The sequence below is a fragment of the Malaya genurostris genome, chromosome 3 (genome assembly GCF_030247185.1).
Source record: "Malaya genurostris strain Urasoe2022 chromosome 3, Malgen_1.1, whole genome shotgun sequence".
Classification (NCBI taxonomy): Eukaryota; Metazoa; Arthropoda; class Insecta; order Diptera; family Culicidae; genus Malaya; species Malaya genurostris.
Window position 1 is genome coordinate 293,596,944 of NC_080572.1, and position 18,320 is coordinate 293,615,263.

The window sequence follows — 18,320 nt, forward strand, 5'->3', positions numbered from 1 at the left end:
AATCCGGTTTCGGAAGAATTGGAAATAGTGATCAAAAACTGCAAAAAGGATCTCACTTACTTTTCTTGGAGATGGCCAAATCGATTTTCACAAACTTATAGGTTTAAAAGAAAAGTCTTACAGTTTCATACAGAATTCCTTAATTTGTTGTGGATACTACTTTCGGTTCCGGAACTACAGGGTAAACAGGTTTTATAGAGTTCGTGAGATTAGATCCTAACAAATTATCCTATTTCTATTCAATAAACAGTTGTTTTTGAGAATTTCACAATTATATTTATGATGTAATGAGTAATATGAGAAAGGCATCATTACACCACTAAGTGGATTAAAATAGGTTTTTTATGCTCAGAACACAGCATGCTGTGCGTTTGGCTGTTAGCTTTCGTTTGTTTACTTGTTTGTCTGGTTGAAATTCTGCGTTTTCAAAATGTCGCGCATTGAAAAGGAAGTGAAAATTATGGTTCTGGACACATAGCAAAGTGAGAAGGGTATTACTATGTGAAAATTGGCGAAGCGGTTTGGAATTCATCAGGCCAGGCACAAAACCCGGTTCTTCCAACCCGAAACTGGACCAGTAAGTGGTATCTCTAATCATGAAGAACAAATCAATGTGCAATAAGTTATTTAGCCAAAAAAAAGCAGAAACGAGTGTCGGAATGATCTAGCGTAACAAGAGGCGAAGTAAGTAGAACAGAAAAAGCGAGCAGCAACAAGAACCTGGAAATTGTATTCGCGTCTTTTGCAGTGTTCGGATGAATGCATTTTGGTGGACGATAAGACGTAAGTAAAGGAGTCTTCACGTCGTAAACAATTACACAATCAGCTCAATTATAATATTGAATCCTTTCTAAAGATACAATATGTGTACAACATCCGATACAGAATATTCGAATACAAAAGTCAACTAGACGTGAACATTTCATAAGGTCACATAAACCAATGAGAGTTTCTCTTTTTTCACTTTCTCATCTATTAATGAGTCCATAATTTTCACGTTTACTTACAAAAAATTCGCGTAGAAAGAAAGACAATATTTCAATTTTTCCAACAGTACCAGATATGTAACGAACGATATAATCAAAAGGGAAAATAAACACAGAATCGGTCAATTGTTTTTAGGCCCTGTTGAAATGTTTACGTAGAACTTGTCGAACAGTCTATCGCTGACTAATTTATTTTATAGGTTGAATCGTCACGTGCTCTTCCATCTGCTCGTTCAAAAGAGAGGAACACATGTAGTATCTACATTCGCTGTTCCATTATTTCACCTTAAACTCGGTTATCACTGTAGACCATAATGATTGAAAGAGTCGTCCGATAAGAGAACAAAACAACACAAACTCTTACTTGTCAGTTTGTGAAAAATTGTTTCACTTAAAGTTAGGGTGATTGAAACATTTTCGTTTGTGTTTGTTCTTATTTTGCCGGTCAAAAATTATTCAAAATTTTTTCGATTCCAGCAAAGCAGGCGTAGTGATAGTAGTAATAATATCGGTTGATGTGTAGGGTGGTATGCGCCACCCTAGTGCATACCGAGACAGAGCGCGTTCCTCGAAGCATGGTGATTTTTTTGATCTCCTAGTTGCTTATCGGAAGCGCCATTTCCAGTAAGTCTGAAAGAATCGGTACTGAGCTCCAATATCAATCTTTCAGTTAAACGTTTGACGTCCGAGCAATTGGATGTACGGTCAGGTGTTGATTCTATGCATTATCGAGTTCGAAACCGTAGCGGATGGAAAATTAACGCAGATGCGTTGCTGACAAAAAATCGTGAACTTGTTGTATCCGCCCGGAATAAAGGTGGTTAAAGTGTGTGAAGTGGATTGGATTGCTCTTTTGAAGTGAATAAATCGTTCGACGATGATAAAATTGTAAGTGATCGATCCTTCGCTAATGAAACTAATCGGTAAACGGTTCCCATCTATGTTGTCAAATGGATGGCTTAACATTATCAGAAGACTACACGTGATCTATTACAGTACTTTTATCTATATATCTATTTCTTATGTGAATATTTATACAAAAAAGCATGTTGAGCGTGCATAAAATTTGCTTTATGTGGGTGTATCTGTAGTTATTTTGGTTTTTTGACATTTCACGATTGAAAAATAAAAAATTATTGTTTTCGAAAAATGTTCGGCGTACGACTAAGTTGATCCATAAAACCAAGTGTTGTCTAGTTTTAATGTTGTATTGTTTATTTTGTTTTGTTATATTATCGACTGTAGTCTTTCGGTTTAGTTAATAATTCTCAAATGTAATATTTATTACAGTGACTACTAAGGATAGTTTCGCGGTGTCACGAGAGAAATTTCTTTCTTTTCCTCAAAACACACTACTTATGGTAGTCGCGAAACAACGTACAACCACAACGAAAGTAACTTCGGAAGTGGCGAACGAATTGCTTTGAAGTTTGAAAAAAATTGACGATTGTCAAAAACATGTGTAAAATTCTAGGTAAAATTTGACAGTTTCGTTGGAATCGGAAGCCTTTCAGAATCAGTGCCAAAAGTTCAGCACTCCGTGAATTTTTCAAATCTGTATAAAATGTTCAACACGACGAATGTAACAATGAGAGATTCTCTTTGTTTACTTTCTCTTTCGATTATTGCGAAATATTCCTGTTTTTTCGGTAATTTCTTCAGTGCAGATTGAAAAACGATAGCTTTTATTATTATTATCGGTGATTGGAATTGGAGAGAAGGATTGCTAAGAGTACCGTAATCATCATGAAAGAGAAAGTAAACAATGAGAATCGCTCAATGTTACATTAGTCGCTTTGAAAATTTTATTCAGAAATGGTCTCGAAAGCAACGTCCAGTGTCTCTCTGTTTATTTTCTCTCTCGATCGCCGCGATGCTATTCTGATTTTTTTCTCAATTTTTCCAGTTCTGTTCAAAATTGGATTCTTTAATCGTTTTAACGGTCATTTCGAATATTTCTTTATTTGGGACAGTACTCGCATGTGTCATGATGGCGCCAATTTTCAGTAATTATTTGAAAAGAAAGTGTACAAAGAGAGGTTGTCTGTTGCCTATGAGGTTTTTCGAAAAATTCTCCGAAAAAGTAGTCCATTTCCATCATGCAAAAATTTTGTTTTGCTGTAGGTATATTTTTGTTTCATTGCGATTGAATTCACATATGATTTAAATGATATGGAAACAAAGTTTTTCATTTGAAGAAATCGTGTGAAAACTGTACCAATTGTTGTACTTTTTAAAATATCTGTTTAGCTTGATGGACCGTGAACGGTCTTAGTAGTCTGTCAGCAGACAAATCAACAAAAATCTGTTACATGCAAGACAGTTGTGTGATCGTTCCGAAACGAAGTGGAACGATGTGGAATATAATAATTCCCGTTACGGAGGAAATAAGTGCTTTCATCTGAATCTAAGTTCGTGAAAATCTGTTTAGTCATCTCAGAGAAAAATGGGAGCACAGTTTTGTCATACACACATAGAAATTGTGACAATGACGCTAAAATGAAATCTAAAGGCGCTGCTTGTTTAAGGATGATACCATAAATCAAAAAAACATAGATTTCCCAGTGTAATAGTAATGTAATTGAGCAACCCGTGACACCAAAAGCACCGTCTGGTGGAGAATGGGTGCGTAAATGCTCCTAAAATGCATGCAAAAAGTTGCCTGCGCATTTAACACAACCACAGTAGCTAATGGAAAAAAGTACACCCGTTTGTCACTAGAGGTGCTGTTAGTGTCACCGTACTGTGAGAAATCTATGTTTATTTGATTTATGATGATACTTTCAGCAAGAGCTGTCAAATTGCTACGAAAAATTTTAATTACTTTACCTTTCTAACGATTTCTTGTAAAAACGAACAAATTCATTTGAAAAATCATAGTGAAAGTAGAAGTAGAAGAAAAGGTTTTTTCTTTGAGGTGGTAAGGTTGATCTTGATTTATTGAACGAAAACTAACGTTTATTTAGAATGGACAACATCATTTTTCAAATGCACGGAAATAACAAATAAAGTATCCTAAATCGTAGTGTATACTAGAAAACCTAAAAGCAATCACTTTGAAATCGAATTTCTTATACTCCGAATTTAGTTTGATTGCTGATATCTATTTGAACAATTGAATGAACGAAAAAATAGTTGCAAATCACTACTGCCGAAATGAAATTTTTCGGTATTTTTCATTGGATGGCGTCGCTACAGATAATTTAATTTTGCGACAATGAGCCAATAACAATTGATCATCTTGAAGAGAAATTCCGGATGACTTTTAGATTTTTGACAGTCATATGTTAATTGGTGTAATTGAAATTGGAATAAGTAATTGCATTGATATAAGCATATTTGTTTATTTGTTTATTTGTTAAAATAATTCATCTGACAAATAATAGTCTGAATGAAGGGAAAAAGGTACAAACGGTCAATTTATAAAAAAGAAACACTTGATAACTTTTGGGCAAACTTATGCGATGGTTCCTCAAAATCGAATAGATGCTCAACTTTGGAGAATGCTCGGATACATGCTGTTATAGGTTCATGGTGTCCGAATGTAGTACAATGGAACCTGGGTTGAAATAGACTAGTCGAGCGTAGAGGTCGCTGAGAAGCACGGAAGTCGAAAAGAGATAAGATCTTGGGAGAATCAATATCGCCGTTGATTACTTTAGTCACAAGTAACGCTTGCTATATCTTTCTACATCGCTTTAGTGTTTCCAGTCAATCAGCCGACAACGGTCAGGATACGGTGGGAGATCTAGTGGGTTCCGCCAGGGAAGGTCCCGCAAAGCAAATCGAATAAATCTCTTTTGTACACGTTCTATCCGTAAATTCCAAACCAGTTGGTAAGGACTCCAAATTAAACACGCATTTTCAACTAGTGGACGCACCAATGAGCAATACAACGTTTTCGAACAATACGGATCCTTGAAGTCCCGACTAATTTTTGCAATAAATCCGAGTTGCCGCGTTGCTTTGGAAATTAAAGTTGATCGGTGGAGATTAAAGGTGAGTTTAGCATCCAACAAAACGCCAAGATCGTTGACAAATTCGACTTTATCAAGCGTTTGTCCATCAATTTGATAGTCAAATACTATTGGATTTATTTTACGATGAAAAGTTATAACTTGACATTTCGCGGTACTGATTATTAAAAAGTCTAGGAGCTCCTGAAGATGGACACAATCTTCAACAACACGGACTGCCAGGTACAGCTTCAAGTCATCAGCGTAAACCAATCTGCATCCGACATCAAGTAGTAAAGCAGCATCGTTGAAGAACAGTACAAACAGTAGTGGACCAAGGTGCCCTGAGGAACACCCGATTTATTCGTGAACGGAGAAGAAGTAGGGTAACAGAGGTATTTTGGCCACTTCATATATTTTGGTCCACCTAACAAACTTTATGGATTTTATCGATGTTAGGTAACCCATGTTGCATCAATTTGAAGTTAATCACATTAAATTACCTATTGCGGAAGGAGTTTTCGAAGATATTACAACATTTGATGGATATTTTTACTAAGTGGGCCAAAATAAAATCAATCCTAAAGTGGGCCAAAATACCTCTGTTACCCTACAAGAGCCAAGCTGCACACGTAGTACTCTGTCGCATAGATAAGAGCTCAACCATTTTACAAACGTTCTCGAAACGTCTAATCTAGACAATTTTGCTATTAGTATTCCATGATCTATTCGATCAAATGCAGCTTTTAGATCGGTGTAGATTGCATCAACTTGTTCGATCCGCGTAATACATGTCGATGTAAAATCCAGTAGGTTCGTATTCACTGATCGTCCAGGCATAAAACCATGCTGGTCGGTGAGAGAAATGAAAAATAAATGTCACTCTCAGCTCCGCTTGGAAATTCTGAGAACGAGATCCATGTCCAGTCAGCGAAATCCATCGATAATGTCTTCGAGAGTCGTATCTATAGTAGATTTGGTTTCCACTCTTCATAACTAAATTTCACAGATTTTCATTATATGAAAGAAAGAATAAGAATTGAAATTGAACTGATTCTTCCTGCAGACTTTGGTTTCTTTTTGTCGTAGTCGAACGAGTGACGTTGACATTGATACACTTTTTTGTTGATGTGGTAGACGAGCATGCTTCCTCTCGCATCTTCGTTTTGAATGCAATTATTCAAGAATTTGACAGTAAAAAACAAGAGGCTGAATTACATTACATTATAAAATACTTGCTCTGTGTGTTGTTAAAACGCTGCAGCTGTGCTTTGTTTTTCAAAGTGAGATGTTACCATATTCATGAACGTATAATCTCAGTGTTAGCGGAAGTATATATTATTCTTAAATAGAAGAATTTGAATTCAAATTGATTCAGTACTTTCGCTGTTTTGCTGATTTATGTGTGAATCGTGAGTCAATGTTGAATGTCATTTTTTCAGTGCCCTACACATTGATCAGGACTGCATGTTATCAATTTCAAATACATACACATTTTTTTATAAATTGACCGTTTGTACGTACACTGCTTACTGACACGCCGAATGGACAGCACTCAGTTTTTCATCCGTTGCACCGTCAATTGAAACTCAGTTGAACCGACGTCAGTTTCTCCCTTGAAATTACAAACATCACTTTCATTTGACTGAGAGACTGCCCATCAAATGAACTCCTAGTGAATATTCAGGCTGTGAACCAATTCGCGGTTGATTTTAACTTTTGGTTAAAATCTGACACTTGAGTGGTTATTTTGTGTCGAGTAGTTAAATTTGACTAAAACTGCGGCCAATTTGACGATGGAAAATTTATTCGGAATGGAAAATTATATATTTTGACTCCAAAAATTGATATTAGAATTTTGTTTGCAAGATTCTTTTCAGTGTCGGAACATAACCATCGATTTGACAAAATAACCATGCTTTCGAGTAGGGTTATTTTTGACAACATCAAAATAACCACTCGAGTGTCAGATTTCAACCAAAAGTTAAAATTAACCACGAAATGGTTCACAGCTTCAGTCGGTTCAAGATAATAATTGAAAACTTAAATTTATCCAATCTTCATTTCTAATACTTTGGAAAACGTCTCAATGCATACCAAAAATTCGAAAATTATACATTTACTCTTCCTGGCGATAACTGCAAACTCAAATGGAAACCGACACCTTAAGGTCTGAGGACAGAGGGTCGAGTGTTGAGTTTTAAATCGACCACGTGGCTCGCTCAATTCCCTTTGCGCCTCGTATTTCTCTTGTACTCTCTCGTATATGAGCAAACTGTACCGGATTGCCAGCATACATTTTATTATTTTGATGAGAAGTTCTATCACATTAATCTATCGTATGGGTGTGACATTACATGGATTTCAATGAACAATGAAAAAATATTCAATTTTCACAAAGATTGAATGTCTGTGTGTTTGGCAGCCTGTCGAGCCAATTTTCTTTCTCTCTCCCTTTTCAGAATGCTATCAGGAAACCAAAGCGAAAAAAATGGCGGATGCATTGAAACTGACTTTGTTTCACAGAAAAATACAAGACTTTATTTTTATCGGGATAACATATATGTTTTTATGTACTAATCGCATCTAAACTAAATTGTCTAGATTTTGTCACGGTAGATTTATGATACAAGCCTTCAAAGCCGAGATATTCGATGAACAAGTAGAGGTATGCATTTCCAAGCGTTCCAATTTTCAGCAGTTCTTCAGTCAGAAAAAATACAACACGACCGCTAAACTCAATGAATCATTCTGAAAATTTCACATATTATTCTCAACTAAATTTCGAAGACATTGTCAGGTGGGTTTTTCTATATTCTGCACCGTTTCCATAGAAATTTGATTTGAAACGGGTAAATAGCAACAAAACTACCACTTTACGGTACTGTCCTCAGCCCTTAAGTTTATTGTACCGGTCGGAATAGTTTTCTGTCATCGAACTGATGTTCATGCCTATTCATTCGAACTTGTCCACTGTCGGCGGCTGAGACAGAGAAACAGATGGATTCATTAGCGCTTGAAATGGAGCAAGCGAAACTTCAAATGACTATGCATGGTTATTCAATTGACGATGAATCCAGTGGATCTCGATTGATTATGACCACAAAAGTCCATGTAATGAATTGGAATACACTGACAGTGAAAGGTCAGAAATTTCATTTTCATCTAAATAATTGCATTCGAATATGAAATTTTACCGCCATAGACATATGACTTTAATTGAATGTCGTGGAACTCTATTCAAAGTTAATAATTGTAGCGCTTCACATAAAACTTTTTGATTGAAATAAATTAACTTAAATTAAGTTGTTTCATCTGAAGCTTTCGTCACACATTTTTGTTTCTTTTTAAGAATAATTTGCAAGACAAATATTAGACTACTTTCATTTCGATTCATATTCGTTTTCAAATTATTTAAAACCAAGATTTTGATTGATATTGCCAATTTTCAAGACATTTAGTTCGTTTGTCGAGTTATTCACATACCACAATCATTAATTAATTCTTTTATTAATTATCAATATATACGCTTGGATTGTTGAATACCCCTTAGGAAATGAGAGAAGCAAATAAAACACTGAAATAACGAAAAATTTCCACCGAATAACAACCGTCAATTTGAAATGTTTTTTGTCATCTGTGAACGAAATCCAAGCGTTTGTTCCAAATCCTAGCGTTTCAATTGAAATGCTTCTCCAGTGGCCGCACTGCTCGCTGACAGTTCAATGAAGTGCAAAAGAAAGTCAAAGGATAGACATCAAAACATTCAGATATCTGAAAATTTTCGTGCATTTAGCTGGTTTCCTCCTGTGCTTCTGTGTAGGTCTTGCAGTTCAATGAAAATAATTCGCACTACTTGTGTCTCATGACGTCGGGACGTGTTTAAACGCAAAATTCAAACAGTTCTCTTCCTTCATCTCTAACGCAGCAGCGGTTCGAACTGGTTTTCCAGGCCGCAGTCGCGGAAAAAATCGAACGGCCAGCGAGCCACAGTAACGTTTCAGTTACCCGTCTCGCAGAAAACACCACGGAAGGGCCATTTCGATCCCAGTCCGCTACTGCAACATCAGGTCTCGTGGTCCAGCACTCAATCGAGCAGTGTCGAGGGCAGTTACTTTTCTCGTCAGAACAGCATACGACGGAGCACAGCTAGCGGCAGCAGTTCCACCAGTTATAGTGCCAGCAGGAGGCCGCCGCCGCCACTCAGACGACCGACGAGAGCCATGGTCGACACCGAGAAGGAGGAAGCGTTGAACTTGGTGAGTGGTTTCTGCTGTTATGCGTTTAACGGGGTTGAAAAGAGATGTTAAGTTGGATGGCCTTGGTCTATTGTTGTTTAATTTACGCTGGTGTAGTGTTATCGCGACGGGTTTTACTTTGTTTGCAAGATTTCAGATATGAATTTGATTTTATTTACTTCAACACCGAATCATTGCCACTTGAGTGAATGTTTGGCGTTGGACGTTCATTTACTTTGGAGTAACGTTTGCGTATATTAAATATTGACTGTTGTTCAATCGAAAGTAAACAATTTTCCTTAAAAACAACTAAAGTTTTTGTTTTTTTTCTAGCAAGTGGAATTCGAATGGGTCCTACATGAAGAAGTTCATTCAGTGCTGAAACAATTGCATGCTATTTTGGTAGAATGTGCGCATCGGTTCCCAGTTCCACTGTATGGAAACGAGGGCAAGAAGCAGGATAAATTCGTCCTAACGGCGGCTCCGGAACAACTTAAGTGTATCGTTACCCTAACGGGCGATAGTATCACGCATGCGGTTAGCTTCTTTTTTTGTGGAATCTGCTAATATTTGTTTCATTGAAATCAGTTTCGTTTTAGGATATCAATTTCAAGGTGCAGAGGCAACAGCAGCAGACTCAGAGGACTTCCATCACCCAGGATTACCCGTGGAAGATTCAACAGGTTCAGGATGCGGCCAACCACCTTCAGCAAGCAATAAATCACATTGATAATGTCGACAGTTCGTACAATTTCAAAACCTCCGATGAGGTGTTGCATATCCTAGGAAACATACTGGGCGCACTCCAACGGGGCCGAACTTCGTTGGTGGTGCCCCGCAAGAAACCCATCGATGAGCTCATGAAGAGCCGAAACATGAAAGCCTTATCACCGAATCTGCCGGAAGATCTAGCTATTAGTTTCTACATTCAAAGCCACAAGTTGATTTTTGTGGCTTACCAGCTCACGAATTTCCAAGGTACAATGAAGTTTGATTCGTGTCAGGCGGAATGCTCGGTACCGTGGTTGAACGAGGTGCTGGTGCTGTTCACAGTGGCGCTGCAGTTATGCCAACAGTTGAAAGATAAGGTATCTGCGGGCCATTCATTCGGGCCGTTGCCTCGTTCTAAAGGGTGTTTTTTTCTTTTTCAGATTTCGGTTTTCTCTCAATATAAAGACTTCACCGTTGGCTCTCGTTCGGCTTCCGCATTATCCTATTGATTAGATCATTTGCCGGCGCCAGAAACACTTCTGCCATGCCGGGCATAGGATGTTACAGGATTGATTGATGGCCATAGTTGTACCAACTCACTTCAGTTCATCATAATTGGATACCCATTAGCTCCTCAAAACTGCTGTAAAAGAAAAAAAAAAACATCACCTACAATCTGATAGTTCGTAAGAAGCGTGTAAAGTTTCCTTATATACAACCGTTGTTCAAAACGAAAATCGAAGTTTGGTCGACCTGTCCTTGGAATCAACTCCTGCAGGGATGCCGACCGTTGTTGAAAATATTGATGTTTGTTAACATAATTACTCGTGTTGTTATCATTCTAAGATTAGCGGTATGCTGGTAGGTTTTGATTGCGAACGTATCCTCTCTTTCAACGTTCACCAAGAAACCCCCAGAAGGCTATCGCGGGAATCCCATTTAGAGCCGATAGTAAGTCATCACCAACTACTCACTTACCTTATCAACTGCCTAATTGATGATGTTACATGTTATCTATTCGGTGTCTGGTAGGAATCTAGTTTATTGGTGTTGATGATTCGGTAGACAGCAAGAAGACAACACATATTTAGATAAGCGAAATGGTACTTAAGAAGCGTAAGTAAACAAATCCGACAAATAGTGGCAAATATTTACTCAACATTGTGAGCAAAAGTTCAGTCAAGTCAACTGGCGAATTGGTCCGCTAAGTACTATAAATAAATCAAACGAGCCAAGTGTCGATTAGAACACATTACAGGACGGAAAGCTTTTAGTATACAGGGTGGTTGTGTGGAATTCTCTGAATACTTGGAACCATGGAATCTCAGAAATTCTAACGAAGCATGGTGAGCTGAAAATGGTGGAAACAAATCGAAGTAGGCTGATTTTTTTATTTGTGAATTTTGTGTTTTTTGTTTTGAAGAAATATAAAGTTGTTGATTTTGTTTGCTTTCAGTTTGAGAATGATTTTGATTCTGTTGAATCGTTTGATATATTTTTATATTTTTTCATTCAATCATTTTGTGTTAGATTTTTCGGCAGTTCAAACTCGAGTTTTCCATTCGATCTTTTCGTAGACAAACAAAAAATATGAAAATAAATGTGATTGAAGTACACTATTCTTATGTAAAAAAAGCAAAACATTCCGCAGTAGAGCGTTGTAAAAGTAGGAATTAAATAAACATGTGTGTCAATTTGGTTTTAGCTAGCCAATAAGAAAATACATTTTAAATTAGGCGTTATTTCATTGTATTAGTATAACTGGAAGTAATTCTACTGCTAGTTTCACCCTAACTGCTATTACTAATACTATTACTACTACTATCACTACGGCTACTAAAACTACTGTTACTAATATTTTATGCTTCAACGGTTTGCGACTATCCACTACCTATATTATTGCTTATAACGTTGGATAACTATCGAAGTTGTTAAAAATAAACCTACATTTATTTTAGGTGTCAACCGATACTGGTCGGCACACGTTTTGGAATGTGATAAGCTGAACTTTTTTAACATTTCTGCTGATACCACGATTCGCAAATCTAATTGACAAACCAGCGATCGGATATCAGCTTCATCAAACTATCATCTGAGTGACAACATGAGAGTGGAAACGACAATAATAACTACTTATAATGCAAACTGAGCTCCTTTCATCCAGATTCCGCAAACAAAATCGTAAAACCTTTGATCTCGTGTAGCTCTTTCACTGGAGGGCTAAAGCGCCAAACAATGTGAACATTTGTATACATTAACCGAATTAAAGTTACCCATTAGTGATGATAAAAAAGAGTACTCGCCCACGTTTGCTGTGTTTCCCAATCACTTCGTTCTTCGTTGCAAATAAATCCAGCTCTCGTAAGCAGAACAACAAAAAAAAAACTGTATCAAAAAATAATTCGGCCATTCACCAGAACCAAACAGGTGTATATTAATGAAAATGGGAAAATAAAATCAGTTCAACCGCAGCCTAATTGTTGTCATTTTTTAATCCTTTAAATGCGAAATCGTTTTTTTGGTCTTTAGTTTACCTACCTACCTGCCATAATTGCGTTTGTAAATGCACGCCCCCCCCCCCCCCCGAACCTTCCAACCCAATCCATGCTAAATGAGTTTACTTGCATTTTCGTGCAGTAATTGTCTACGATTGTTTTTATTTAATGTGGGTTTTCTTTTCGCTTACGTCTTCGATTATTTACGATTTTTCTTCTAATTCTTGACGTTAAATGATGAAAAACTATACTTATTTGATCTCGGATTGTACCGTAATTCAATGGGTCGGTTAATTTCACTAACGGCACAATAAATCGCTTACGGTCGTAACGACAGAAATGAAGAACAGTAGAACTAATGAATGTATGGCCCGGTCATCGGAAAAGAATACGAGGTCAAAAAGTACCCGGAATTCTCATTTTTCTAAAAAAATATTTATTTATTCGTCTACATCTATATGGTCCTCTTCAAAGTAATCCCCCCTAGATATAATACACTTATGCCAGCGTTTTTTCCAGTCTTCGAAACACCCCTGATAGTCACTTTTTGTAATGCTCTGTAGCACTCTCAGCGATTCTGCCTTTATCTCTTCAATCGATGAAAAACGCTGTCCTTTCATGGGTCTCTTCAACTTTGGGAACAGGAAAAAATCACACGGAGCGATATCTGGTGAATAAGGAGGTTGGGGCATGATTAAAGTCTTGTTTTTAGCCGTTCAGCGTTTGTTTTTTTGATAAAAATTCAGCAGTTTTGGAACGAAATTTGCTGCCACTCGTTTCATGCCCAAAACATTTGAAAAAATATGATGGCATGAGCCAACTGCTATGCCAACTTCATCAGCAACTTCTCGAATAGTGATTCGGCGATCATCCATAATCATTTTTTCCAGTTTTCCCACATTTTCATCGATTATTGACGTGCTGGGTCGACCGGAGCGTTCGTCGTCTTCAACGTCTTCGCGGCCATCTTGGAAACGCTTATACAACTCGTAAACACTTGTTTTTTTCATAGCAGACTCACCGTAGGCTCTCTGTAACATTTCGCACACTTGGTTACACTTTATTTCATTTTTCACGCAAAATTTAATACAAATTCTTTGACTCTTCAATTCTTCCATTGTTTAAACTAACAAAAATCGCCGAGCTAAAAAAAACACGTCTACACCAGCCGCTACAAGACAGAATGTAAACAATGAATACAGCTGAAAGTTTCACCATACATTAGGGACATATGTACCAACACAATAAAAAAAAATTTTGACCACCGGACTCTCCAGACGCGCGCAATTAAAAAATTCCGGGAACTTTTTGAACAGACCTCGTACAATCGTTGTGGACTTGAAACAGCGTAAAATTCGAGTGGTCCCAAGTGTCAATGACAGTTTCTCTTGGTTTACTTTTTCTTTCAATTATTACGATAAATTGCAGTAAATTCCAACAAATTCCACAGTATCTTCGAAAGTTGATGATTTTTTTTCTATTGTCCTTATAAACCGGGGATAAATAAACGATATAATAATAATAATTCTATTGTCCTATGTGAAGTGTTAGATTGAAGGATTGCTGATTGAGCCGTAATACTCGAAAGAGAAAGTAAACAAAGAGAAACTCTCATTTGCACTTAGGACCTTTTCTCGTGTTTGTCTTCCTATGTTAAATGAGCCATGCCGGGTTTTTGTTGTTGCGATGATTTCCGTCTCTTTCTGATGGCACTGATTCAATCGTGTGAAGAGTTGCCAGTGAGCGTGAGCCGTACTTGAGGCAAATATAATAGTTCTTGAAGCTATCTACGTTACAAAGTTTTGTGAGGCTGTCTGAGTCAAAGCCTGAGTAAAGGTACTATGGAATTTTGTTGTTGTTCCGATTATAGATGTTTTAACCCTAAGATTATTCGCCTCTTCGGGCTAGAAAAATTTTCTGACCCTATGTTCTGGGTTAAAAATCGAACTCAGGCGGTTTCCGTGAAAGGCATCGACTTACCCATCACGCTATATCCGTCCCAAATGTGGAAAAATGTTCCATTTGACGAAGCGTTTCACTCGATATTATCGTGAGATGGGCAGCATTACGTTAAGTTAAAGAAGCTAGAAAGCGTTGCATACGATAATTTTCTTAAATTAGGAGGTACGAATCATATGAGTTGTTTTGTGGAAATTATGAATGTTAAAAACCGTTATAAGGGTTAGATTCTTATGGTAAACGAGTTACGAAGCGTTACATGCGTTACTTTTTTATGAATCATAGGCGTTACGGAGCGTTACATGCATAACTTTTCAGTAAGTTGTAGGTGTTACGGACCGTTAGTTATTGGCGTTACGAAGCGTTACATGCGTTACTTTTCTGTAAGTTATAGTCATTATGAAGCGTTACATGAGCTACTTTTTATTGAGTTATAGTCGTTATGAAGCGTTACATGCGATACTTTTTACTAAGTTATAGGCGTTACGACGCGTCACATGCGTTACTTTTTAGTAAGTTACAGGCGTTACCAAGTGTTACATGTGTTACTTTTGTTGAAATATACATTTCATCCGTGGTAGCGGTCAATTTGTCATTCTTGGCAATATGTGCTTGTGAATCGCTATCAGCACAAACAAAATACGGCGAGAGGATATCTCACCACAAGAAGTAAGAAGTGACGCAGAAAGCAAGCGGGGAACGCAAGCTTTCTGCGCACAATAAACAACAAGACAATAGTAGCTATCTCTCTTTGTGTGGATACGATACGCACTGCTGCTGAGGAATACCATATGATCGACAGTGGCCGATCATTGTAGTATAGTTAAACTGCTTTATTTTGTTCTATTCACTTCAACAACTTTTTCGTGAGTTACGTCGTTATAAAGTGTTACATGAGTTACTTTTTTGTGAGTCATAGGTCTTACGAAGAATTACATGCGTTACTTTCTTGTAAGTTATAGACGTTACGAAGCGTTACGTGTGTTACTTTTCAATAAGTTTCAGGCGTTACGAGGCGTTACATACGTTACGTTTTAGTAAGTAAGTTATTGGCGTTACGAAGCGTTACATGCATTATCTTTTTGTATGTTATAGGAGTTTCGAGTTAAGTTATTGTTATATAAGTTATAACCGTTACGAAGCGTTACATACGTTATTTTGTCGTGAGTTATATGCGTTACGATATGTTACATGTGTTACTTTTTTGTGAGTCATAGGCGTTACGAAGTTGATATTGCGTTACTTTTTAGTAAGCTATAGGCGTTACGAAGCGTTACATGCTTTACTTTTTTGTAAGTTATAGGCGGATATTTGGCAATTCTGGTACAACTCTAGATTGATTTTGATATACTATTTACACTTTTTTTTATACATAGAAACTTTTTGGTTGAGGAAAGGGGAGTGGGGGGTATTTTTGGGAGGCAAAACGGCGAAGGAAACGGAACAAAAGTTATGATATGATATCACGAGTCTAGGGCCACTTTTAGATTGCACTGTGAAATTGTGGTTTCGAGAATTTCGTGGTGACTTCACTACCGATGAAGCCTGCAATGGCAGGTCGTTCGAAGCGCTTATAGAGGGAAATGTCAAAACTACATGAGATGGATTGCTGTAAATAGAAGGTGCGCAAGCTAACAGATACAACAAGGATTAGTACTGGTAACCAATCTTGCTCGAATATAAAAAATGCAACGAACGCCAATGATCATCGTTCGCTTCCCTTCGCCTTTGTTCGCTAATCGCTCTGATGTTCGGACTTGTTCGTATATTCGGGTGCGAACGAAGCCGACGCTGTTTCGTTGCTCGCATGAAGATCTATTCCTTGCAGTTGTTATTCGCATTGAACCTACGAATGACTTACCGAGAATGTGGAACGATTATTCGTGCAGTGATCATCGTCAAAATCAAATTCGCGATGATCGTTCGTGTTGTCTTTGAAACAAGTAAATTAAGACCATATCCCAGCACACTCCCATTGTTGCTACACAACGAGATATGATGAATTTATTAAATGGAGAATGCTTCGCGATGAATGGAATCCAACGATCACTGCTGTGACGCTATTCGAACCAATTCGAAGAGTGAAGTAAATGAACGAATGTTTACCAGCAGCGAAGAATGTTTTAGTAGATTCGGGTTCTCTACGATTATTGCTTATTCATTTCCACCCTCCTTTCTTTCGTGCAGTGAATAATTCAACGTTGTTCGAGACGGGTGTGAGTCTATACAGGATATTCGCACCGAGGATGGATGAATGAATTAGTTACACGAACAATATGTGCAACATTGCGTTGGTAACTGTAAACGAAAACTTGGATCAATTATTACATGCCAGAGAACAGAATGGTTACCCAACAATGTGTTTCGTCCTATTTGCTCTTCGAAGACTACCTTGGTTGAATCGTCTTCAATTACCACGTTACGAGAATCGCTCAGGATGTATATTTCTTCAGTGGCTCTTCGTTTACGATTCACTGATTGGTAATATCGGTTAATATAAAGTACGTATATAAAAAAAACGGTTATGTGCCCTACACACAAAAACTGGTTAACCCCTAAGTAACCATTTACTATCCTGTTTTACCTTTTTTTTTGTAACCAGAAGTCGGATTTAACAGAAATTTGATAAAAATCTATAAAACCATTCTTTCGAAAATCGTCCTAGTTCTCTCTGTGAAGTCTTCGAGGGGTCTGTTTTGTAGTTTTTGACCGTTACTAAGAAGATTGTTTCCAAACTTTTGAACACTCTTTCCCTTGCTTTCGGAACCGCTATATCCGAATCGAAACCAGCAAAATTAACAAAATTTTTTAGTTGATAATTACTTTCGAATTCGCATTCACGCCTCCAAAAAACAAGAGGCACTAAAGGCGCACAAAGAATTAGATATCAGGTGTACAACTTTGCTTCCGCCGTTTTCCGATAGGTGGCTGTACCGGCTGAGGCTGGTTAAAATATATAGATGATAATGCCTTTAAAGTGAGTGTGTACAGTGCCTAACGAATTGTCATCGCCGTTTCAGTGACAGTTGTTCTTGTTTTCGTATTATTCACGCTCGAAAATGTCTGTTTATGTGCCCAATTCTCGCCATTTGCGGGAAGTTTTACTTTTCTGTTACAATTCGAAAAAAATGCAACTGCAGCGCATCGAATGCTTTCAGAAACTTACGGCGATGCTGCTCTGAGTAAAAGAACGTGTCGGGAGTGGTTTCAACGTTTTAAAAATGGTGATTTCGATGTCGAAGACAAACATGATGGTGGAACAGAAAAAACCTTCAAAGATGAATAACAATTTACTACTAGCTCTTAAAACCGGGTGAAACCATCACAGGAGATCGCTACCGAACGCAACTGATGCGCCTTAGTCGCGCGCTAAAAGAAAAGCGGCCACAGTATCAAGAGCGACATGACAAAGTCATCCTCCAACACGACAATGCTCGGCCTCACATCGCAAAAGAGGTCAAAAAGTACATGGAAACGCTGAAATGGGAAGTCTTGCCCCACCCGCCGTATTTCCCAGATGTCGCCCCTTCTGACTTCCGCCTATTTCGTTCGATGGCACATGGCCTGGCAGATCAACATTTTCAATCTTTCGAAGATTTGGAAAAATGGATTGCTTCATGGATAGCGTCAAAAAAGGACTCCTTTTTTCGAGTCGGGATCCGAAAATTTCCGGAAAGATGGGAGAAAGTTGTCGCTAGCGACGGACAATACTTTGAATAACACATCTGTAAGCACTTTTGCGCAATAAAGCTTTAAAATTTGGAAAAAACGGCGGAAGCAAAGTTGTACACCTAATACATGAAGAAGCTAGTTGTTTTATTGTTGATCTGGGCCCCTCCCGAAATCAAAAGATGGTTTATTCATAGAATTTCTGCTCGGGCTAGAATATGAGTCGATTCCGTGGAAAAATCGACTGTTTGAACGGAATTAAAAATATAACAAAAGACATCTATTTCTAAACAATTTTACCATTCC

The 18,320-nt window shown here is 37.7% G+C and overlaps 1 protein-coding gene across 5 annotated transcripts; it reads left to right on the top strand.

Moving 5' to 3' along the window:
- The first annotated feature begins 1,659 nt into the window (after positions 1-1,659).
- Positions 1,660-12,362, top strand: LOC131435701 (protein rogdi). 5 transcript variants are annotated; one of them, XR_009230528.1, is made up of 6 exons: positions 1,660-1,874; positions 8,871-9,201; positions 9,514-9,717; positions 9,780-10,268; positions 10,332-11,267; positions 11,850-12,362. XR_009230528.1 is itself a non-coding variant. In XM_058603850.1 (5 exons), exons 1-5 carry the CDS (start codon positions 1,864-1,866, stop codon positions 10,398-10,400), a joined length of 1,104 nt encoding a protein of 367 aa, XP_058459833.1. In that variant the 5' UTR covers positions 1,660-1,863; the 3' UTR covers positions 10,401-12,362. The 5 variants fall into 5 exon arrangements, 2 of the variants coding, with proteins under 2 accessions (XP_058459833.1, XP_058459834.1); XR_009230529.1 differs by having other exon boundaries at positions 10,332-11,237; XR_009230527.1 differs by having other exon boundaries at positions 10,332-10,842; positions 10,924-12,362.
- The last annotated feature ends 5,958 nt before the right edge of the window (positions 12,363-18,320 follow it).